Below are 26146 nucleotides of genomic sequence, written 5' to 3' on the forward strand. Positions count from 1 at the left end.
AGCTCAGGAAAACCTGAACAGCAGTCTAGTCAATCCCCCTCCCCATGGGGGAGAACGGGAACACAGTCATTGTTCTTGTAGCACACAACACAGCACGTCCCCCCCTTTATATCCAGATATCTCTACTATTGATTGTCTGGCACAGATGACAGATGTGTGTGGACGTCCGTGTCAGGGCTCCCATTAAACCTTCCCCAAAGGATAGAATGAAGCTCTTTAACAGGGATAACACGAGCCCACCTCCCTTTCTCGGTCTCTTTCTCTTTCCCACTTTCAGAGTTAGACTCTGCTTTCACTCTCTGTGTGCGTGCGCGTGTTTGGGGGGGTGCGCACACGCAGGTGTGTAGACAAACAACAGCAGGGCCATGCTTCATTAAGCCAGCCTACCGACGAGCTCCACCACGTACACTATAGTGTAGCCCACTTGATTACGTGGCCGCAGTGACAGCAGTGACGGAAGGCTTCAAGATGCTGTAGCTAAAATCTACCTGCAAGATGTAATTAGGCACTGTTGCTCACAAAGCTGCTGCCTGGGACAGACGTGGGCCGGGTGAAACCAAGGGGAAGGACAGGAGAGAGTGGCAAACAGGAGGAGACGACGCTATCGATTCCCGGTGGCGGGAGAGGGAGAGAGGCTGTGTGATGCTTTGAATCGATGCTGAATTTCACATTTAATGAGACACCTGCAGTGCTGTCCTTTTGTTTTGCCCAGCGAAAAAGGCGCCATAGCTCCGCATAACAGTTTCTCCATTCTGATTATTATTTTCTATTCTTTCGGCTCATGAATGCACTCTTTTGCAACTCAACAAGTAAATGGCGATCGATCCACCCCAGGCAGTGAACTGTCTTTATTGGTGGCGCCACCGGCAGTTTTACAGTTCCAGAAGTTTTGTTTTCTCCCAACTCCCAATAGGTCAAGTTAGTTCAGACACAGCAATTGTGCCTTTATGTTTTGTTCTCGTAAATATGTCATGCATATTTCATACTGTATGCATGAACAATGTGCATTTTTTCTGTGCATCTATTGATGTCCATACCTTATTTATTGCGTGAATGCAAATGCTCTGTCAGCAGGGCATTGCTGTAGTATACTGTAGATAACAAACAAACAGAAGCAGTAAACCTTCCCTCGATGCATAAGAAATACCTGGTGTGTGTGTGTGTGTGTGTGTGTGTGTGTGTGTGTGTGTGTGTGTGTGTGTGTGTGTGTGTGTGTGTGTGTGTGTGTGTGTGTGTGTGTGTGTGTACGTACTTTGTTACATCTTGTGTACAGGTACATAAGAGTAAAACAAATTTTAGTTTGGCTTCCTTCAGACAATGCAGCAGCATTATAAGTAAAAAAAAAACTGCATTGGCTGAGAGGAGCACGAGGCGAAGCTGCCGTACGTGGCACCATCTTGGTGCATAATTGTACATTGTAAATTGACGCTGCATGCCTTTTGGTCCTCTCCTCTCAGGTAAAGCTATCCTGGGGCCGCCACGGCTCTACCAGGAGCTGCAGGAGCTGCAGCATGACCTCTCCGTGGTGGAGGAGGTCACTCTTCTGGTGGGCACGCTGCAGGGGACCTACCAGGTACGTACACGTCACTCCTTCAACCTCAGTTTTCACTCCAGCCGACTCTGCTTACAGGCACATGATGTCGGAAAGGAAAATGAAAGAATCTTTATGTTCCAGTGTAGCCTGGGACCAGACCAATCTGCCATCATCTGGCCACGCAAGGCTATAGATCCAGTGTGTGCTATTATATTTAGTCACAGTTTCTGCCCGACATTGGTGATGCTGTCAGAAAATACATTTTTAGTTTGCCTTCCTAAACAAAATTTGCACACGGCAGATATGACAAATAACTCCAAAATACAAATACATTACTTGACATATACCAACATGACACAGTACATACACACCGTGACTGCTACATAACACCATCTAGGTCAAAAGTGCTTAAAGGAAGTCACCAAAGAGGCTCTTCTTCAAGACTGGCCACCTGTAGTGGCGAGGCTCTCTCCATCTTTTAAACACTTTTTGGGCGGGAACCCCTTTTGGTGTTAGCATTATGTTATGCTTTAGCTATTGAAAAATAGCAGATCTACAAGCTCATAGCACGCCACCGAGTGGCGCGCTACGAGCTTGTAGGTCTGCTATTTTTTTTTAATCGACAATCGAAGAACGACATAGAAACATAGCTTTTTCAGAAAACTGTCATGATGTAGAAGACATTTTTAGAAACTGATCTCAGGTCAAAATGGGTTAAACACTTTTTATAGCCTATAATGACATGACCAAAATAGGGCAATAGTTAAAGTGGCTAATGGTGCTGTCCTGTTTGCCTTACTTTTAACGAGCACAATGTCCTTAAGAGTTGCAATATTGGCTTTGCTCCAAAAGGCTGATTTTCACCCTCCACTTGGTTGTAATATAATTCTCCACAAAACAAACAGGGGAAATACGTTGGCTCAGTCAGGACATTGACTTTGAGAAATGTATTTGACTTGTTGGACTTCACTGTAATGGATATGGTAGTTTGAATGAACACAACATTTGAGGCAGGAAAGAAATGCGACCATTATGACTTGAAATAATGCCTTGCATTATTACTGTATTACAGGGTGGTTTATGTGAGCTTTCTACAGTTTCTACAGTTTTCATATCAGTACTGGTACCATATATAAAAATGTCAGTGCTTAGTACAGCATCTCTGCACCTGGATTGAGTATACAGTATATATGGTATGACAGTGAATACAATTATCATGCTTGTATCTGTGCCAAGGGAATGCCAGTGTTCCCAAGTTGTAACTCTTTGCAGTAACATTACTGTGTATGCATTTTTGCACTTGCCAACGTAAGTACATTACTGTACACTTATCCATAGGAAAATACAGTGTAACTAGAAAATACTGTTCCTGAAGAAACAGTGTTGGCACGAGTGTAGCGCTCTACTCCATCCATCCATCATGATGATGTATTGACGCACAGCTCCCTCCCTCTGTCTTCCTATTGGTTGACACATATGACGTTACAGACCAGAGCTCGGCAAACGGACCCAGGAATATCATTAAAGATTACGATATACAATAGTGGACTCGTTGCTTGAGACCACAATAAGGCCCTTAAAGAAGGGTGTTACAAAACATAATTTCTTTAAGATAAAAGTATGCGCCATGTTGTGGATTTCTGGTGCGTGACAACTCCCAACCAAGTATACTGTAAATCAGGCATTACTCTTTTGAGGTATAAGGACATTAAATGTGTATGTAATGTTACTTGCTGTGTATGTTTTTACTGTGTCGTAGAACCTGAACACCACTGTGGCCCAGGACTGGTGTCTCGCTCTCCAGAGGCTAATCCGCATCAAAGAAGACCAGATCCAGAGTGCCAACAAATGCCGCTTACGTCTTCAGGTACCTGGAAGGCCAGACAAGTGAGTAGTGGTCTCAGATATACCATCAGGGCACTACGTAAAATCATTAGCACATCTGTAACCACAACACCAGCTAAGGCATATGTAACCTTTTGTAGAGGTCCCACATTTTTAATACATTCTAGCTGAACGAAATGCTGTACCGTATCTCAATGACCCCGAGGCATTGTTAGTTAGCCAATTAAATACAAAAATCAATCCTTTGTCTCCTTTCAGAACATGTAGCCTCGGCATTGAAAGTTGAAGGTTGACATACTAAAGTTCCACTCTACTTTACTTTTCCAAACTATAATTCAGTTCCACGGTGTAACCTTGAAGAGAATTTTCTGAAGCAGGATATAAATGCAATAAGCGGAACTCCTTCTGTGGCTCCTGTTATATTCTGTACGTCGTCCTCTTAAGTTCATTGAATTTCAAAAGTTTCACAAATGAGGATCAGAGTGCATGTGTGCTATGCTGCAGAGTTAACTCCAGAGAACGGCTGGCTGATTAAATTGCCTCATCCATAACTCTGAAAACAACCCGTCACATAGGGCACTAAAAGATAATAGCTAGTGACAAACATTTTAATGTGCCTGCACAAGCCCATGTTACTGTGATGAAGGATGCCGATGGTGACTTCTTGATCCTTGGAATAGCATTCTAATTCATATTCCATCGCATGGTGAAAATAACTGATCTAGAAGCCAATATTGATTTTGACAGCAAGTTTTGGTTTAGTTTTAGATCTAGTCTTTTGTAGAAAATTTCATTTAGTTTTATTCATATTTTAGTCGATTAAATATGATACAATTTTAGTCGTCTAAATCCTCAGTTGATTTGTTCGAGTCTTGGTATTAGTCATCATACAGTAGCTTGGTTTTTATTTTGTTTTCGTCTGTGAAAAACAATTGTTGACGAACATTTTTTGTCATAGTTTTAGTCAACGAAATCAATACTGCTACAAGCTCACAGTTTTCTTGTGCGGGATACCGCCATACGACAAATTATTGTTTTTGACCCTTAGCAAACCTTGCCACAGAGCGAAAATAGAATATTCTGTGTGTGTCGTGAGCTGGTGTCTCACACAATTCCCTCCACGTAACACAGAAGATTAATTTATACTCGGTCTGAGTATAAATTATGCTTCAGATGGCATAAAGGACCAGCATCTGCAAAGGAGGTTATTCAGGGTGCAGGTCTACTTATCCCTCATGGATGATAAGTAACTTCTCAAGTTCTATTCACAGGCAGAAAATGTGCTTTTCTTTTTTTGTGCTCTGGTGGACATAGAGTGGAGTGATGGATAGGCAGGGGGTCAATGCAAAGTTACCTTGTATTGTGATGGATAGGCAGGGGGTCAATGCAAAGTTACCTTGTATTGTGATGGATAAGCAGGGGGTCAATGCAAAGTTACCTTGTATTGTCAAACTTAAGTGTGCGACTGAATGTATGTTATGTTGGTGAGCGTTAAGTCTCTCACAATTATCGCAATGAAATCGTTAAACACAATTATTTGTATGTACTATGTATTTGGTTAAAATGGGTGGGGTTTAAAAAAAGGCAAAAGCTTGCTCTGGTGCACTGGCCTAAAAGTGGGTCCTTAAAAACTGCTAAAACGTCTGAAATGTATGTATGTAGGTGGGTATGTATGTATGTGTGTAGTATTTTAAAAGGGGGGGCTTTTTAGTAAAAAGCCCAGCCCATAAAACCTTCCTATATTTAAAACAAATCCAAAATAAGGTTACCAGTGAAGGGCAAAATGCCTATTCACTGGGGACTATGCAAGGCAGAGGCGTCCACCCCCCTGAGTCCAAGTTAAGCTAGACCGCATACCTAAACCAATGTCCGAAATGTCTTCTAAAACCCAAGGGTAAAATGGATATAAAAATAGACAGTAATAAAACCACCTAAAACCATAAAGGAATAAAAGTTCACAGCAAGGCCTGGAAACCATTTATTGATGGGACAGATAAAAGAACAGAAAGAGATAAAAATCAACTTCTTTCATTAAGACCAGTGGGTGTTACAGTTAGTAATTTTTTAATCCATCTGTGCTCCATGAGTTTCCGCTGTCCACTGGTCCATCGGACTCCACATTCCAGACCTGAAATGATGAGGTTAGCGATAGAATGGGATTGTTGTATGTATGTACATACATACATACATACATACATACATATGCGGTCTAGCTTAACTTGGACTCAGGGGGGTGGACGCCTCTGCCTTGCATAGTCCCCAGTGAATAGGCATTTTGCCCTTCACTGGTAACCTTATTTTGGATTTGTTTTAAATATATGAAGGTTTTGTGGGCTGGGCTTTTTACTAAAAAGCCCCCCCTTTTAAATACTACACACATACATACATACATACCTACATACATACATTACAGACGTTTTAGCAGTTTTTAAGGACCCACTTTTAGGCCAGTGCACCAGAGCAAGCTTTTGCCTCTTTTTAAACCCCACCCATTTTAACCAAATACATACATACATACATACATACATACATACATACCTACCTACCCCAACATTGAAACATATCTTGTGCTGATTGGTCCTGAGGCTCGTGAGATTAGCTCCGGACACACAGACAGACAAACAGGCAGACAGCAAAGCAAAGTTCTTTGTTTACCCAGGGAAGTGGACTAAGCCAAGGACTTGTTTACAGCCACACCCTGCTCATAGAACATTTCATGGTAGGGGTTCAATGCCTTGCTCAAGGGCACTTCAGCGGTGGTAATTTTAACGCGCCGGTCCGGGGATGCAAACTGGCGACCTTCCGGTATCAAGACCGCTCCGCTAACCGTTCGGCCACCGCTGCCACAGACTGACCGACCCTCTTATAGACAGCCAGACTCTTGTAGAGCCACGCCGTGAAAGGAGAAAACAAGTTTGACATTGTTTGAAATGAGCACTGATTATGCCATTGGAGGCACATTTTCGAGAGAGAGTCCCACCTCTGAGACAGAGAGCGTGTAGAAAGAAATGCCTCCATCCCATAGGAAGCATTAGTACCCATACATGGAGAAGATGTTTTTTTAATGATAGAACATTATGTCAGGTTAGAGTCATTGTGTGACTCTGTGGAGGTGGAGGATGAAACCCAGGACTCCAGGAGAAGGGGGGGGGGGGACAGAGAGCACAGCTGTGCTCAGAAAGAGGGAATGACAGAAAGAAACACACATGCACGTACAAAATCTGTGTGTGTTTGTGTGTGCATGCTACACAGCCCTTGCACCTCCAGTACAATACATTGCACCGCTGATCTGATCATTATTTGTCTGAATCATAATGTCGGGGGCTTTGTCAGAGCGTTCCGCCAATGAGGGGGCAGAAAAAACACTCGTTTGTGTATGGAGATGTTGTTGTCTGTTTCTGTCTACCTGTGTCCCTTTTACGCCCAAATATTGAAACCATATATTGGCGTATTGGTTGGACCGGTGGTTCTGGACAACTGGATATCCAAACTATTCCACGGCGGGCTGCCTCGAGTCCTCGCCGTTGTTTTTGAAGTCGGTCGGTCGGTCCAATACATGACCATAATATGGGCACAGCGGTGGGATCTGCAGCTCTGGACAACCAGATCATTGTAGCTGTCAGTCCTTGTCCCTTAGTCAGCTCCATGGAGATTTCTGATATAAATACATGATGCCCATATATGGGCATGCCACCTTTTGTGCACATACTGTATATGGAGCTGACTGATTTGTTCGCGCCAGACGCCGTGACGGCACATTGAGGTTAGACAACACACTGCATATTTTGCCGTAGCTGCATTGGGAACTCCTTATTATTATGGTTATAGCTGAGTCATGCAGACATGTGCGTGACAACCGCTCAGGGAGCCTGGTACTCAGGATCCAGTGAAGGGGCTCTGCTCCATACTAAAGACAGACACACACACACACACACACACACACACACACACACACACATACTGTACACACGCACACTCTAGAGCAGAGAGGGAAGGGAAGATATTGTGTGTGAGAGACGAAAAGACAGCTCTGCTGAGATAATAATGAGGGCAGGATACCGAGGGAGAGAGACCATTATGGTGGGGAGGGGGAGGGGGGAGAGAGAGAGAGAGAGAAAGAGACCAGGAAAGGGAGACCCAAAGAGAGCGAGGAAATGTCCTGCGGAAAGAGAGAGAGAGAGGAGAGAGAGAGCCAACAAGATTGCGTGAGATGGTGAATGTGATGACAGTGTGAGTGCAGAGCGAGGGAGTGTTTCTGAAAAAGAGAGAGGCTGTGCAATCCACCTCCCCCACAGGAAGACATCGCTTGGCTCCAATGGGGGCGGCAACAGTCGTCAGGGAGCCTGGCACTCAGGATCCAGTGAAAGGGCTCTGTTCCATGCTAAAGTGACAGCTTGAGAAGTGAACCACACACCACACAAACACACACACACACACACACACACACACACACACACACACACACACACACCTCCCAGCGTCCTCATCTGCTGTCATGCCAGGCCTGCAGGGCCGATCTGCTTAGTCAGATGTTTAGTGGAGCCAGATGTCATGCTTACAAGAGAGGTCCCCCGTCAAGGGAACACCCCTGTTCACTGTAGTTCCCGCGATAACAGTGTTAGCAAAGCACATTGGCAGGGAGATTTAACCACTTCTGAATATGTCCCTTGGTGTAAATTTATACTATTATGCCTTATTGTCATATATAACATTATGCAATGTAAGTAATGAGGTAAACAAATTATAATGTAGTATTGTTAGTAAAAAAAAAAAGGTAAAAAAATTGTGACTGCTCTGAATGCTACAGTGCGTACGCTTCCAAGCTTTTTCTACTTTCAAAACGAGCTGACGCCAACTTGTGCCGGATGTGGTCATCTGGCTCTGGTGAGTTACCTCGTCCATCCAAAAGGAGCTAGGCTGGCCAATAAGAAATAGTGGTCTTTTCGGGAGGGGGACCTTAAAGAGAATTAAAGGCTGAACGTGAGACGTGCATAAAGAGCCAGATGATGAATGAAGAGTTTATTTTTGTGGACCCAGAATGAAAATACAATAGCTGAAAATAAGCATTATAGTCCCCCCTTTTATTTTATTTTATTGTATTCATTTTTTTTTTCTGTAGCCACAGAATCATATCTGTTGTGGAGGGCTGAGCAGAATGAAACTAGCCATATTGGTGGGTCAAATTATGGAAAGTACTTGGACACATTCACTCTATAGCTGACATTATCTGCACTGAGCATTACTATAGGCCAGGGCATAGCAGTTGAAAACCGCAAAAGGGTATTTATTAAATATAGTCTGTTATCATTACGGCATTTTATTTATTTTAACACAGAATCAAATGTTTTATGGTTATGATTCACAAGGAGCCTGGATGGCTTGGTTCCAGGCTTAAATTAATTATATATTATAATTATATATAAATATTTTCGGTAATCTGTATGGGGAAAAATTGATGGGTTTTCTATCTGTGGCACCTCAAAATGGCCACCATGACTATACCCTATTGGGTAATAAAACTACCCGGAAGCCAGCACAATGTTTTCTCTGACTTCACACTGGTGCCTAAGGGGCTAGGGTATGGAGAAGGGTAGAGAGAAGCATCAATGGAGAGCGGAGGGATAGGCGTCAGTGGAGAGGGGAGAGAGTGGCATCAATGGAGAGTCTAATGGAGAGTGCAGAGGGAGAGAGCAGTCAATGGAGAGGGGGAGATAGAGACCTCAATGGAGAAGGGAGAGAAGAGTGGGAGGAGACACAGCTAGGCACTTTTATCCAGTCCAGTGCTTCCACTCTTTCAACAGCTGTTATGCAGTTTAGTTGTTTTATGAAGGTAATTTGGCTCATCGTTTCAGGTTGTACAATGACCTTATATTCTTTAGCATGCGACAGAAATTGAATTTCTTGTTTTACAACAATGAAATTGCAATTATTTCCAGCTGAGCGGTCTTGGCGTGCCTGGTGCGGATGCAGGCACTGCTGCAGTCTTATAGAAATCATGATAAAGGCTGTATTATCATACAAATCTGTACATTCAAATCCTCAATGATCCACCTCAATGATCCGCCTCTCCTTTATTGTCCACCATGTGCCTCTCCTTTACTGTCTTCTTGTCTCTCATCTTTCTAACCTGTTTTTAACCACATGAACCCTAGGGTCCCCTATTCCAGGTGTTCCCAAACTTTTTTAGGACCAGGTACCCCTTTTGGGGTAGATATTTTTCCAGGTACCCCCTCATCCTCGCTACACGGATAACAATATATTTACAACCACAAGCAGTGTTTCCTGCAGGAAAAAGCTTTGGCATGGTGCTGGGCACAGGCCGCAATTTTGATTAATTAATTAATTTGATTAATTAATTAATAAGATTAATACATTAAGATGAATTTGTATTATTGCTCTTGTATTGCTATTGGAGACACTGGGGGGACACTGGGCAGGCACTGAGGAGGCACTGGGGAGGCACTCAGGGGCACACTGGGGAGGCACTGGGAAGGCACTCGGGGGGGGGGGGGGGGGGGGGCACACTGGGGAGGCATTGGGGAGTCACTCGGGGGGACACTGGGGAGGCACTCGGGGGGACACTGTCTAAATGTATACGTCTAAATGTAGACGTCTAAATGTAGACGTCTAAATGTATACGGACGTTTAAATGTATACAGACGTCTAAATGTAGACGTCTAAATGTGTACGTCTTCTCTTATGGGGGTCCCTGGCATATCTTTTCAAATGGGGGTCCACACTAAGTAGTGTCAATTTGGGGGTCCTTGACATGAAAAAGTTTGGGAACCACTGCTTTAAACACTTTAGCACTTTATGAACATGAACAAAATAGATGGGTCCCCCCTGGAACTCCCTCAGGTACCCCTGGGGGTCCCCGGACCCCACTTCCTATTCAATCTACAAGTATCACAGTAATGGTGTGAGCTTGTAGATTGGATATTTAACAAAGATTTTTGCTGTAAAGGGAAAACAGTAGACCCCGGTCGGACCTTGATCAACAAAGTATATAGATTTTATATTATTCTTCCAAGGTAGCCCCTGCTCACCTTTTGGCATTCTTTCAACCAGCTTCATAAGATATTTATAAAAAAACATGGAGGTGTCATCGTCCTGTTGAAAAACAAATCATGTTCCCACTAAAGGCAACCATAGAATGCAGAACGCTGTGGCAGCCAGTGGTTATCAACTTAAATCCAATATATACTTCAGGGGGTCTGTACTGGGTCCCCTCCTTTTTTCCACCAAATATCCAGTGAAAATAGCTAATCTATGAACTCATTATGTTCACCTATTCTGGCATAATAGGGAACAACATCAGGGATGCACACTTTTTTTACATTAAAAGTACGCTATTTCAAATATAGACGATCTACAAGCTCACATATCACATTTTCACCGCTGTGATCTTATAGATCTGCTATTTTCACAACAATAATTGATATTATTATTTTTTGCGCTTTTGGCGCTTTTCTGCCTTTATTGATGGATACAAGTGAAGAATGACACTAAAGAAGGAGAGAGAGAAGGGGAGAGACGCAGCAAAGGTCGTCATGAATGGGACTCGAACAGAGCCTCTATGTGGTATGCGCCTGGACCACTATCAATTGATATTTTGAATTCTTGTGGAAATGTCTAAAAAGCAAACATGTCCGTCGAGGACACACTGTTATTGGCCAGTCTTTGCTTTGACTAGCAGTTCTGTCTTGGTGTCTGGGCAAATGCTGGGATAAAACTCTATAGCATATCATACTAAAATTCAGCGAATGTCTGTCTGTCTGTCTGAATGTCCCTGACAGCGCTTTATCTCAACATTGGCTGGCCCAATCACTCCCACTTTTCACACAGGCATGGACCATAATTATATGGAGGTCTTAATGGAGCCCTTTTTCCAATTTGACACATTAATGATTTATAATGAATTTATTAGTGGATTAAAAAATGCACAAATGGGTATTGTACTGTCAATATGACATGAATATGAATGCAAAGTAGCGGTCCATGTCTGGACAGGCTACCTGTCGCCGTTGTGCATGGTGAGATGTGTGCAAACCGTGTAGTTTATCAGGAGAAGAATACCAAAGGATGCAAGATTTATTAGTGAATTAAAAACGCTCCGGGCGCAGTACCCCCCCCCACGGCCACAAGAGGGGGGCAAATATCTCACAACGGGTAAGGGCTAGTACATACTAACACAGAAGCCCCTAGCAGGGAGTATATTTATGGAAGGATGATAGTAATTGTATAATTTGTGGTGTGGGACATACTGTAATATGCTTGTATATTTGTTGGACCAAGCAAGTCTCTTAATTCTCATCGGCCTCCTTCAGGGGTGGTTTCTTTGCTGCAATTCTGCCATGAATTCACACACAGTCTCCTCTCAAGTCTGAACAATTGATGTTGGGATATGTGTGTTGCTCCATCCAAGGTGCAGTTAATTAGTGATTTCTGAGGCTGGTACTGGGCTGTAACTCTGCAGCATATTTTTGTGAGTGCACTTGAAGAAACTTTCCAAGTTCTTGAAATTTTACAGATTGATTGACCTTGTAAGGTGTTGCAAAGAGCTGCCATTTCTCTTTGCTTAGTCGAGTTGGTAATGCTATTTTACAAGGCTATTTACTGACTGTATAACAACAACCCCACCCTACCCTGTGAGAACAGATTGCATCAATTCCACAAATTATTATATTATCAAGGCATTGTCAATGTCAATTAAAAAGCACGCCAGGTCATGAAGTTCGTTGAGGGAATGCCAAAAGTACTCAACTGTCATTGGCCGCCTGCACACACACATGAGCTTACACACAGATAGTGAATGTGCGTGCGTGCGCGCGCACACACACACACACACACACACACACACACACACACTCCTTTGAAAAAGGAGAAAAATCACACCTTTGTGAACTGAGCGGTGCAACTGTGGAACATCCAGATCCCCAGGAATGCGCCCAGGCGAGCGCCGCTCAAAAATAAGGTGAAAATAGCAGATCTACAAGCTCACAATTAACATCCCTGACAGTTCCTGGTCAACAATACAGTCGTAACTTGGTGTATACAGGCCCTTTTTATTTAATATAGCAATTTACAGTACACTATGTGCAACAGATTGTAGATGGTGATACTGCTTGAAATGGGGAACATATTGTGGCCGATGCTTATAGAGTCATTTTGTACCTGCTATGTAACAGCCTGTAGTCTGGCTTTAACAAAGGACCATTTATACATTGTCTAATGAGGCTCTTTAGATGCATGAAAAATGACTTATTTTTGCATTTAATGTGCCTCCGTTTAAAAATGTGCAAGACTTTTTGTTGGTTACGGAATTTCATGCTGGCCTTTTGCACCCGTTTTCAGTCCTAGTAAGCTTACTTAGCTTAAGCTTAGTAAGTTTTAAGTAAGTTTAGACTGAGCACAAATTTTGCTACCTCTTTTTGTCCTATGGCAGTGACGTATTCTGAAAATAGTACAAGCTGCTCACTATGTCCTCACACCAGTATACACGTAATGTGACACGGAGATGGAAGGTTCGGCACACAGTTGAAACATCTTGCCTTTCGTAACTGCCATATTTAATGCAGTCAATATTTGACATGCTTTGGACATTCTTATAAACATGTGGCTGGTCACGAAATGCATGCAGCTGAAGCCCTGGCAAGCGGTTGTGGATACTTCGTGTGTGGCAGCTAATTGGGATCTTAATAAACTATAAACACCATGTGCTGTCTTTGCACTGCGGGGTGAGAGAGTGAATCCACAGCACCCCCTGTGCCGTGCTCCCCCCTTCCGCTGGGCCGGGACTGCTCTCCGCAGTCAGGCAGCACATCACAACCTCTGCACTGCAAACAGACTGGGGAACGTGGGTAAAATCCTGACTCGATGCCTCAACGGTAGTCAATGTGGGACAGTATTTCATTAACAACCTCAGCTATTTTTGCTGGAGAGACTATACAGTACAGAGTACCGACATAGTAAACCGAGAGACCAAAGGAAAGGAACGGTACTATGTTTACCCAGGGTAACTGGACTAAGCTCAAGAACTTGTTTACAGCCAGGCCCTGCTCATAGAACATTTCATGGTAGAGGTTCAATGCCTTGTCCAAGGGCACTTCAGCGGTGGTAATTTTAACGTGCCGGTCCGGGGATACGAACTAGCGAACTTCCGATATCAAGACCGCTCCGCAAACCGTTCGGCCACCGCTGCCTTGATGTGGTCCAGCATTTGTCATTTTATCAAATACGTTTGTTATCCCTGCCATTTGCTCCAGCTCACCATGAACAAATTAACAATATTAACATCCTTTAACCACTTAAAGGGATATTTCACTTTCACATGAAATACAGTAAAATCTAAGTAATGGACAAATTACTTGCCCCTCACCCTTAGTTTAGAACAGTGGTTCCCAAACTGTGGTGCACGCACCCCCTGTGGTGCGGGAGAGCCTTCTAGGGGGTGCGCGACATGAAAAGGCTAATGGTGATGCTATGGTTTTATTTTAAATATATTAACATATTAGCCTATCCTGCATATATATATGGCATATTTAGGTTCATATATGTGCATGTAGATAAATAGGAAATATATGACGCTATATAGCTTATGCAATTTATATTTCCATGTAGGGTGTGCGTCAGCTACAGTAGGTCCGGAGGTAACGCGGTGCGAGGCCAAAAAGGTCTGGGAACCACTGGTTTAGAAGAACATTCTAATACGTGAGGGGGCTGTGATTTTTACTTTTTCCATTCATTTTTTATTATGTTTAAATATGCTACTGTATGTCTGCTGGTTTTGTTTGGTTATTTTATTTCAGACAATAGATCAGCGGTTCAGGAAACATGGGTTTGTTGCTACATCCTTATTCCCAAGGCATTTACATTTGAATGAAATGTTCAAGATTAAAGGTTCAAGGTTCGTTATTCGTGCCGAGGATACATTTGTTTTACAGGAGGGAGATACATGAGCAGTGCAGTTCAAAGACATCACAACAATACAGGTTCCAGACATCAAAGCAACGCAAATATGTTAAAACACGCTACGAAGAAGGTCATGACAAGTGCTTTTACTTACACACTAGCTCACTCTGAGCTTAAAATGCCATGCCTGCTGGGCGAGGTGCTTAGATCTACTTGTACTATCTTTGTTCAGAAGTACACTGGCTACAGGTACAAAATAATTTCTGTATGCTGCCAGGGTGAAGAGGGTGAAATGCACTGTGTAAATGAAAGGATGCCAACATCTTGAGAGAAATAGAGCTCAATTTACGGTGCAGCTGCGAGGAGTATAGAGTTGATGGGTTATAGAGTTGAGACTCCACTACTGTAGAAGATTACTGCCCCAATTGACAATTTGATTTAGATATCTTTTGCTCTCCAGAGACAGGTTACCACTTACCAAGTTATGACACGGTTGAAGAGATAAGATTGATTCCATAAAAGCCTGTTAAAAGAGGGTCATCATGGTTTTGTGACGTATCTATCTATCTATCTATCTATCTATCTATCTATCTATCTATCTATCTATCTATCTATCTATCTATCTATCTATCTATCTATCTATCTATCTATCCTTTACATAGTGACTGTGTGGTGTGTGTGTGGGGGTGTGGGTGTTGTGCCTTGGAGCCAAGCACAGTTGGTGGGCCAAGCATCTGCAGGGTCAACAGGTCCGACTCAGACAGGGGTCAAAGGTCCTATAATACGGACGGACACACACATACAGATAAATCCAGCTTTGCTTAGCTCCCATATTTTAATGTTGGTCCTTGCATGATGTCAACCTACTGTAGGATCACAGAAGATATCTATACTGTATGTATAGTACGGAAATAGCCAATTTACAACAGACAAAAGTCTGCCGGGTACATGCAGTGTTTCCTGCAGGAAAAGGCTTTGGCATGGTGCTGGGCATGGGGGGGACCTTCTGCCGTGCGGCCGAAGGCTGAGCGCCCAACATTTTTGATGAATTAATTAATTAGATAATTAGATTAATTTATATTATGATGTACGATGATAAGAGCACCCCTCACTTCACAGAGGTGTGATTTTTTGGTTGTAGGATAGGCTTCAAATTATAGAGCAGTCATACTATTACTATGGTTTGTTGTGTAATGTTACTAGTAATGTTGTTTATTAAGCAGAGCAATAGAGTTAGGTCTGAATTGGTTACAGTTTCATTTAGCTATGAATGGATATTTACATCCACATGCATGCAGCTCCACTTCTCAGAGTATATAGTATGCGTGCGTGTGTGCGTGTAACAGACTGCTTGCTAGTTTGCAACATGGCTCTTAAAAAGGAAACTCATACTGTCTCTATAACAATGCTGCTGCTCACCCCCTCTCCCTCTCCCCAACATGCATAGTCCAAAGACGCTCTCTCCAGCTTTGGAATACGGTCATTGATTGGTGATCGTTAACGTCTATTGAGAATAAGGTCGCCTTTACTGCGATTAAAACTAATCCTGCTGCATATTGTCGGAAAGTGTGCTTCGTTTGGCAGGTGTGAAGCCTCATTCGAATCCTAATGCGCATCAAAGTACCGCATTCTACTCCGCCAAAAAAAAGGAGAAGGGATATTCGTTTCACGCAGTGCAAAGATGTCCCGTTTAACCGTGGATAGACGTGGGCAAATAAGGAGAGTAGGAGACTGAAGCCCTCATTGGAATATGAGGACGAGTACATGGATCAATTGCTTAAGGAAACACATAAAAAACACTGTAGTGTACAGAATATTCGGTCCGTCTGTGTGTAAACATGGAGTGTTGTCACTGCTGTCACTGTGTGGGGAGGGAGTGGGAACTCCCACTCCCAGTCGATTAACTTGTAAACGGAGGTCGGATTAATTTTGTGCTGCTGTCTGCGCTGTGCCTCCACATGCCCAAAAGATCAGTGTGCGCACGCGTGTGCACACAAGAGTGAGTTAGTGAGAGAGAGATACGTCTATTCCCCAACACACGTTACCCTAATTTTACGTCCTAACTATTACTCAAAGTATTATTTTAACACCATAGATTTCACTGTGTAGTTTATGAATGGAACACATTGATGAAGTTCCCTACTGCGTTCCCAATTGCTGTGGATGACAGTGCAGTGTGAAAGGAAACCGCAGCAAATTCAATTTGCAAGAATCGCAACTTCTCCTCTCATTTGCATTTTTTTCCAGACAAATGACTTTTTATTTATATTTTTATGATTTATCTCCCCCCAAGCTTTTTTCACAATTCTTATTTAACTAGGCTACATTGCAAAAGTTGCATTACTTTTCATGAAAGAGCATCAACGACCTGGGCACAGTCACAGACACACACAGCTACCCTCTGCAGGCCTCTACTACTGAAAGTGACTGCATGGAGTCTCTCATCACACACACCATGATTCACTAGCCCCCCTAATTCTTTTTATTTAATTGTTATATGATAAGCATGGCGGGAATAATTTCAAGCATGGTGTGGTGCCATGCACTATGCATTCTATACTTTATTTACGGAAACCGACCCGTCTGTGTGATCCCTACTGCATTAAGTATCGGATTAAGTGATATGTGTGCTGTACAGTAGTTGCGCAGCTGTGTTTGTGTGTGCTCATGTGCTTGTGTGCACATGGATCCGCGCGTGCTTTCATCCTTAGCCCAACATCTACACTATCCTGCCCTTGTGCAGTAGTACCTGTACTGCATACAGTAGGCACGGCCAACTCTATGCTTGTGTTCTTCCAGCCTTTGCTTTATTTATTATACCTTATATTTATGCGGGGAGCGTTTGCTGTGTTTGCATGGCCTTTCTCCAGTAGTGCTCTGCTTTACATTCATACAGGTACATACACGCAACCACACCTGGGAGATGCCAAGTACATGCAGCCACACCTGGGAGCTGTTCTAGTAACCAATAATAGTCTGCTGTTTGCTCATGTGCACCTCAATAACAGTTATTGAGAAAGGGCAGGACATTACTCATGTTCCCTGCCTAGATAACCCCATCTGGTTTGAGGACCAGTAACCTTCCAGATCACTGATCAGATTCATTACATTACATAGTATCAATCCACATGCAAAACATGTACACAAAGTGAAATTAAGCTGTGCTGTTTTCCAGGCAGGTGCAAATGCAATCAAGCTGAATACTACACAGTCAAATCCTCAGTATTAATTAAGTCAATTTTACACTCTGTTTAACACTGTGGGCCATATTTTGGGGGAACGGATGAACCGGCGTAAAGTTTAGCAAATGGCATGGAATACTGCACGTGGGAGATGAGGAAATGTGTTGGATAAGCCTGGATATGAATATAGTCAGTGGTTGTTTCTGTTTGCTGTTGTATTTAATCCAGTGTACTGATTACTTTTCATTATCTCTTAAGAGCAAATATGCCCTGCGTTCAGCGCAACGGCATATCTGTTATGTTCACAGTCATGGAAGAAAAGCCAAAAGCAAACAGGAGGTACAGAGTTGTCAAGCAACAAATCTACAGCACCTCAAACACACTGCCAAGAGCAAATATCTAAAATGTCTTGGGTGGAAAATGGAAATAACAAATGCGTTTAATTTGTCTGGCACTGGTCCTGTGAGAAGTGTTTCTCAGTGTAGGAAATATTTCAATTATGTCAAGCGATGAGCCAAACTACATCTTACAGTAAATGTAATGTTCTATCTACTTCAAAGGGCAGCAATTAACAAACCGCGACCGGAGTCCACTCCTGACCGAGCGTTGGTTCTGTCTGTCAGTAAAGCAAATCCCTATATCGGTTTCAACAGCAACAAAGAAAGAGTGAAATATTGATGGAGGATGTGCTAGCTCAGCTTGAAGCAGCTGTTCAGAGTGTGCCATGCAGAGCCTTACTGTAGCTGTTGAGGAGTCTACAAATGTCGCTGACAATACCCAGCTTTTAAGTTTGATTTTTCCACAAATATTAAAAATAACTTTGTGAGAAGTTGGTACGGGAAAGGACATACAGTACTGTATACCTGTCCCCTAAAGTAGAACAGAAAAGACCCATGGAGCCCCTGCCATGGTTGAAGTAGAGCGGGGAACTGTGGCGTAGGATGAAAGGGGACAACGCTGATCTCATAGACTCATACATTAACATACTATCATCCATCAGTCTGTCCTGCGTGCCAGTCTGAGTATGCTGAGGGGATGAATACTGTGATGAAACGGCATCCTCTGCCCATCATCGTCGCCTGCTCAGAGACTTCCTGTATGAAGTTGATGTAAATGCGGATGATTTACTCCTGCACATCAGGTGGCTGAGTGAAGGCAGGCTGTTGTTTTTGTTTTCGTCCATACAAAATTTGAATTTGGAGCTCGCCCCAGGTTAGAATGCATAAAAAAGCTACTAAAGCTCTGAGCCTCCGACTTTAAGTATCCATATCAAAGTGAAAGAGACGAGAGTTCTGCTGTCGGGCAGAAACCAGCTAACTCCAAAATCCAAAATTTAAAACAAAGCAATAATGTCTCATCAAAGTTGGTATTGCAACTTTATACAGTATATTGTCAGATACTTGCATGTGTAATTATTATATTATCACCACTTTACCCAAATCCAGCTCAAGTGGAATTAGGAGGTTTTCTCCGCCATTGTCCGTCATTGATAAGAACAGCTGACACCCGCTTCAAATGTTATCAACCCATAATCAATACAATCATCATGCAATGGAGGAATATGGACATTGGTGCAGTTTGTGGATCAAGGCCTTTTTTCCAGTTTGAGGATCAAGGCCTTTCTTCGTGTGCACTTCAAAAGTAGTATTTATGGCAGCACAGTTTACAACAATGTAATTACAGGACATCCTCATACAGATTTATCCTCATAAGTCCAGATGTTGTAACTGTGGCAACGCAGATCACAAAGATACTCACTCTGGGCGGGAACGCTTTTTTGGGTAGTTGTTCCTATATGTACAGTATATAGAAACATTTTTATATATAATTTTTTAATACATATTTGAAGGTTTTTAGAAAACTTCGATTTAGAATCGTTTTTAGAATCATTTTTAGAGTCCTAAATGGGTTAAAGCATGTGTGTTAATACTGCTTTCGCACTGGAACTTGAGTTGTGCAGGCCAAATTAAATATTGTTCCTTAATAAAGTTTTTCTCTGTCTATGACTACCGCTCCCTACACTGTATATCTACTGTACTGTGCAGTAGTTCTCAGATGCCAGTTCCTTCCAAAACCAGATCAATGTCTCTTTCTGACGGCTCCCTGTGTCTGGAGAGTGTGATGATGAGTCACAGACCCATCACCCAGGACTCATAAGATGGCATAACAGACATCCATCTCCCCTGTTGTTTTTCAACTTCTCTTGCGTGGATCCAGAGAATGTTTGCTGAGCTTGAATTTTGGGCCTCCGTCAAGGGCACTTCAGTTGTTAGCTGTCACAGTGTAGAATCGTTTGAAAAGAAGAAGTCCTCAGGATGCGTTGTATATTCCTCAGCAAGAATCTTTATTAGTTGCTAAGGAGTCACATTTGAGTTCAACAAAAGTAAACAGAGTTGGACAGCTTACTTCCATGAGATGACAATTCGAATATGACTCCAGATGGCTGTTTGCATAGTCCCTATATAGTTCTGAATATAATGGGTGTGTGTGTGCATGTGTGTGCGTGCATTGTATGTGTGTGTGTGTGTGTGTGTGTGTGTGTGTGCGCATGTGTGTGTGTGTGTGTGTGTGATTGGTCCGACATATGGCATCACTCTATGGTCATGTGAGTTATAACAATGTACATAGGATGTCAATTGTCACAGACAGTGTCCCGTTGCGCGTGGTGTCTCACTACGCGCACAAGTCACACGTCCCAAATACCACAGAGTGCACACAATATACTGCATGCGGCAACAAAAATATCCTATAACAGCCAAATGAATTATTTGCACAATCAGTGCTCATATCTACAGTAGGATTTTAGCCAGTAGATTAGATCCGGCAGTAAGCATTTTTACTACTAGGATGTGAACCGGCTTAAACCCCTTTACTGGTCTCTTTAAGGACGTCAGTCAGGTAACCCACATGGCCTGGTCAACCAACCTCTGCCAAAACGGTAATCGTCTATAGTTCTGACCGTGACATATTTCCATCTCCCCAATCCCCATTATCACCAATACAATTGGGATGTTCTAGAGTACTAAACGCCTGGACACTGCAGAGGGCTCGCTATCATTCTAGACTAAACGTCTGGGCACTGTAGAGGACTCTGTTTCTCCGACTGCTCTCTGTGTCTGGAGAGTGTAGAATGGGAGGATGCGTGACAAGCCCATCGTTCAGTACTCACTCCCACAGCTGTCCCGTCCTTGTGCATTAGTGTCACACATGTGCTTCAGTGTTGACCCATGCCCGTAAATCATTGTCTCTCCTCTCCTCTCCTCTCCTCTCCTCTCCTCTATTTTGGCAGTGTGCTACACTGGCACTGTAGCTGTCAATCAGCAGTGGGGTTTGAAGTGGGGTGGTGGAGATTGTGTTCAGTTTAGCATGTTTGAAGCCATGTGGGCATGGAGTATTGATTCTCATCGTCCTTCCGTTCCTTCTCGCCATTCTCTCTCTCTAGCAAATTGGTTTTGCTGTAGTTATGGGGTGAAAGGTATGAATTGCATTCATTGTAAAGGCCCCACTTTCTCAACACATCAAGGAAGTTCGAATTTTCACTCCTGTCATTCTGTCTGTAGTCTCTCTCTCTCTCTCTCTCTCTCTCTCTTCTCTCTCACTCTCCCACTCTATCTCATGTTTTCTTGGTCTCCCTGCCTCTCATTTATACACACACACACACGCACGCACGCACACACACAAATTCCTCGTCTCCTCTCCCCCTTATTGGTAAATGAATTTGCAGCGGTCAATGTTTCGGTCAAGACTTTCAGGCTGCTCACCTTTCTCTCACCTTTCTCAAACTGCATTACTTTCAAATGACGTCTGACCATGGAACGCTCTTCCCCGCGTGCCTCATGTGAGTGTCTGACAGAGGTCTCAACCTTTTTCCGCTCCCTTTGTTCCTCTTGCCATCTTTCTCTTCCGCCGTGTCAGAATCCCATTAGAGCAAGGGCTTGTACCACGCGACCGAGACACTGTTATTGAGAGTTGCTTTCTTGCATTAAAACGATACCCCAGGAAGTGTCAGTCATCCTCCTTGTGCTGCAGTTCTAATAAAACTGAAAGAGGAGATATGCCTGTCCCCTGATACATGGGTAACTATCAATTCTATGAATCTTCATGTCCACCACACCCCACCACCATTTGCAGTGCTGCATCTTAACATCCTCACGATGACTGCACTGAAAACCATTCATAGTTACAGTTGTAGTTGGCCATAGACTGACCGGTTAACTGCCTGCTTATTAACCACGTAACCATGCACTGAGCTACTTAACCACACAAAATTTAAAACATAGCAAGCCTACAACACCTCACGATGTGAAGCGTCGTGAGCTTGTGGATCTGCTGGACATAGTAATGCAGGAAAGTCCCTTGCCAGGACCCCCATGAATCTATAACGTTGGGGAAACGTGTGTGATTTATTGCTTTCAAATTGAACATTTTAATTTGGGACATAATATGCTACAGTATACACAGAGTTAGGCACTAGTGCCAACATTGGCACAAAGGGTGATCACTGGCACACTGGCAGAAGTGTGTGAGAGAGTATTTTTGGTTTAAAATAAACTATTACAAAAAAGCGAGATCATGTAGGCTGTAGGGATGTCCCGGTGACGTTTTCTTGCTCCCGATCTGATTCCGAATATTTGATTTTGAGCATCTGCCGATACAGATTTTTCCCGATCCGGTATTTATATTTTATAGAACACGTTTATGCCATATCACAATAGTACAATATCCCACATCACAGACAATTTCCGTCTAATATCATGATATGGATATAATGTTGATACTAGGGATGTCCCGATCACGCCGTTTGGCTCCCGATCCGATTCCGATCATTTAAAAATGACGTGATCGGCCCCGATTTCCGATCACCCGATCTGACCGGGACAGCCCTATAACAATGTGAAAGAACAAGAATATATTCATGGACAATCAAAATATGTTGTAATATATGTTTTGTATGTTTTGTTTGTTTTTATATAGTGAGTAAAAGGTTACATAGGGAAGCTTTAATGCTATTAATGTTTTTTGCATTTCACTTTGAATTGCCTTGCTGAAATGTAGATGGCAGATGACGCAATGATAAAACCGAACAACAATATGCACTCCTTCTGCTTTGGAAGTGCTCTAGACATTCATATTTTTATATATGAAAAACAAAAAGACAGAGCAAGATATTGTGGACACAAGCCTAATAACCTTAAATAAATGCAGCCCATTACATGCACCCAGCTGTACAAAAATGTATTACAAATGTATTGTACCCAAAATAAGTACAAGGGATAAATGGCTCTTGCAGGGAGCTTTGACAGTGGGTACAACTAGATTTCTTTTCATTTCGATTTTGTTGTGCAGAGAAAAGTTGTTGGTAAATCGACCTCTAAAGAAAAACATTTAAAATGAGGCTGTTCAGTGGGGGATTTTTAGACTTATATGAGTATGCTCTTTAAATGATGGAGTTAATCCTTGGTTGCAGCTATACAGGAGGGAAAAGAGATAAATCCTCCTTGTGCCGTCTTGTAATGGCTTATTGGCTTCCACTGTATGTTATGAAAATGTCTTGCACATATAATGGACTATTAATAGGCGTATGCTAGACCTTGGTTTAACATACAGTACCACTTTTTAACCACTTAAACCCTATACTTCATTGAACCACGGCCAATTAAGTACTTAGACTCGCTCCCCTACTGTTTTCCCTCTGCACCCAGGGAGAAAGTAAAAGATGAGTGTTCATTTTGTTTTAATTTGCTGCTTTCTTTCGTTATAGCGATTTTAGCTATTTTTGACAGAGGGGCAGGGGAATTCGAACAAAAAGAAAATCACATTCAACAGATCCCATGATCTTTTGTGGCCAGATTACATTTTATGGGGTCTAGTAGGACTATAGTAAATAATTAAAAAAAATCTCTATACAATTTTGTAAATAGTAATGTTTAGCCCCTGCATGTTCGAATGCCCCTGCCCCCCCCCCCCCCCCCTGTCAAAAATAGCTCAAATCACTAAAACGAAAGAAAGCAGCAAATCATTTACTTTCTCTAATAACCTAAAACATGAACCTTGGTTGAAAAAAACTAAAGTTGTCAGTATGTCAGTGCTTATCTCTAAACTTTTTTAAAGATATTATTTTTGGCGTGTTTGCCTTTATTGATATGGTACAGTATTATTGATATGGTACAGTAATTAGACAGGAAAGGGGGAGAGAGATGGGGGGAAGGCCGACGGCTCGGGACTCGAACCCACGACACGCGGTCAGGCTGCATTACCAGCCTACAGTAGGTGCCTGCCTTGAATGGTATTTTAAGAACTGGCGGCGGCCATCTTGAAAATAACACCTTTCGGGTGGTCAAACTTTGGTAAACTTTTAGTATGTTATTAAGGACACCTAATACTACAAAAAAAAGTTGAGAAACCTTTTGTTGCAATTTGTTTGGGGTCAAACCATATTCTTACCCGCCTAGTTCACAGAAGTTGTTGTAGGATATGTGGGGATTATCTGACGAGGTACCATTTGAGGAGGCAAAACCTTACATAATACTAAATTGTTTATAGGTTCAATATAAGTCAAATAATATAGCCTTTCCACAGCAGTATCTTTTCATATTTTTCCAAAAAGAATACAAACAGCCAATAGCATATTTCAAAGTTATTCCCCTCACTGGGGAAAATTCCGTGAGGAATAACGGGCAAGCACCGGGGCGAGTAGTCCAGTATTCGAGTTGATGTGGTTAAATGTACAGTAATCTTGTGTGTGTGTGTGTGTGTGTGTGTGTGTGTGTGTGTGTGTGTGTGTGTGTGTGTGTGTGTGTGTGTGTGTGTGTGTGTGTGTGTGTGTGTGTGTGCTTGCTCGAGGCCAATCTCCATCTGAGAGAGACATCTAGTCCTTCACTGAACCCATATCAAAGCTCTGCATGCTTTCCCAAGGCTTAAGTGAAAGCGCAATTGGAATGGAAGGTCTGTGCGTTGTGCGTTAATATTTATTGTGTTTGCTCTTCCCATGTCCTTTTTCGACCTTCTCTTTAGATGTCAGTGTAGTCGGTGGAATTCATAGTGCTCAGAGTCAGACTGAAGTCAGAGACTTCACATCATGGCGACAGCACCATTTCCCTTGTCTCTACATCACTTATTTTTTAATTAATTGTTATTCAGCGTGTTTCATTCATTAATTTTCTTCTGATCCTTATCAGGGCCCCTGACCAACCAACTTAAGATCAAAGGTCAAAGTCAAAACCTATACTGTACCTACAGTCTAGCTTTTCCATGAATTCTAGCCTTTTTCTGTCTTTACGGTTTCAGTTATTTCCAGCTCACCTGTTTCACTTTAATTTCACTTTCTGATTTTAACTCTTGCGTCTGGCATTTTGTTTAAAAATACAAAATGACTATTACTATTCTACTGAGACAGACACACACACACACACACACACACACACACACACACACACACACACACACACACACACACACACACACACACACACACACACACACTAAATGTGCTGGCGCACAACACTGCTGTACGATGCAGTATAAATAAGACGGGTCGATGACGGGGCAGCTGTTTTTTACTTTTCAACTTTATGCTCAGTGTCTAGAATTCATTAAAAAATGATGTCTTCCCTCCGGTTAAACAGTGAGGATGTTGTGGTTCTGTGAGTGTCTATGAGCTGTGTCTCTACGAGTGTCTATGACAGGCCTTCCTGGCAGAAGAGTGTTCGCACAAACAACCCCTGGCCACATGTACTGTATGAGAATAACATCTGAGGATTCAAGATGTTTGTCTGTTGCTATCAGTGTCCTTAGATGCTCTGTGCTCTCTCTCTCTGTGTGTGTGTGTGTGTGTGTGTGTGTGTGTGTGTGTGTGTGTGTGTGTGTGCGCTCATGCGTGCTGCTCTAGGTCAGGACGTCCTGTCAGTCTCATGATGGTGTTCAACACTCCCAACCCCCTGAGTAAGATCTCTTGGGTCAACCGCCTGCACTTGGCTAAGATCGCATTACGTGAGTAAATCACACACACACACACACACACACACACACACACACACACACACACACACACACACACACACACACATGCACAGAGAGATGGATGACATGCATACACGCACTGCATTACCACTGTCATTATTAACTACATAGGGTGATGTAACGTCATGCAATGCAAACACATCAAAAGGGAATATGGGAAAGATGGACACGGCATCACATTTGTTCTCGTTTAACACGTTTAAGTGCAATATCGATGTTATGACTGATGCAACACATTACATGTCTGTCAGAATGGGGTTACATTGAGTGCAGTGAGGCTTGGGTTGAGTGTCTAATTGTCACGTATCAATCACTACGTGAAGCTCACTACCATATGTTTATCTGATTTTAGTCTCCATCTTGTTGTTTTGAGTATTCTATTTCCTCTGTGAAGCACTTTGTAACGCTGCTTTTTGAGAAGTGCTATACGTGATGATGATGTTGTATAAGTCATGGTCTCAAATGGCTGTGGATCAGTGCCTTTCAGCAGAGGACCCTCTCTGTAAAGGTGCCATTATTTCATATACCAGCCACTTAAGGTCACATAGCCTTTTGAAATGATCACGTCTTGTTTCGATTTTCCTCCCTATCGACCTTTTATACTGTAGCAGGCGTGTCACTTGCGAGCAAAATGGTAGACCTCATTTGGGAATGA

General features: G+C 42.7%; 1 protein-coding gene across 5 annotated transcripts in view; it reads left to right on the forward strand.

Annotated features, from left to right (window-relative positions):
- The window catches only part of arhgef10la (Rho guanine nucleotide exchange factor (GEF) 10-like a), a 154764-nt gene that overhangs the window by 49769 nt on the left and 78849 nt on the right, over positions 1 to 26146 (forward strand). For all 5 annotated transcript variants that reach the window (XM_080780426.1, XM_080780425.1, XM_080780424.1 and 2 more), the window contains 3 exons: positions 1458 to 1573; positions 3294 to 3421; positions 25361 to 25461. In XM_080780426.1, coding sequence (XP_080636552.1) covers positions 1458 to 1573; positions 3294 to 3421; positions 25361 to 25461 — 345 coding nt within the window. The remainder of the gene's footprint in view (positions 1 to 1457; positions 1574 to 3293; positions 3422 to 25360; positions 25462 to 26146) is intronic.

The sequence above is a fragment of the Protomyctophum bolini genome, assembly GCF_963924005.1.
Source record: "Protomyctophum bolini genome assembly, chromosome: 2".
NCBI lineage: Eukaryota > Metazoa > Chordata > Actinopteri > Myctophiformes > Myctophidae > Protomyctophum > Protomyctophum bolini.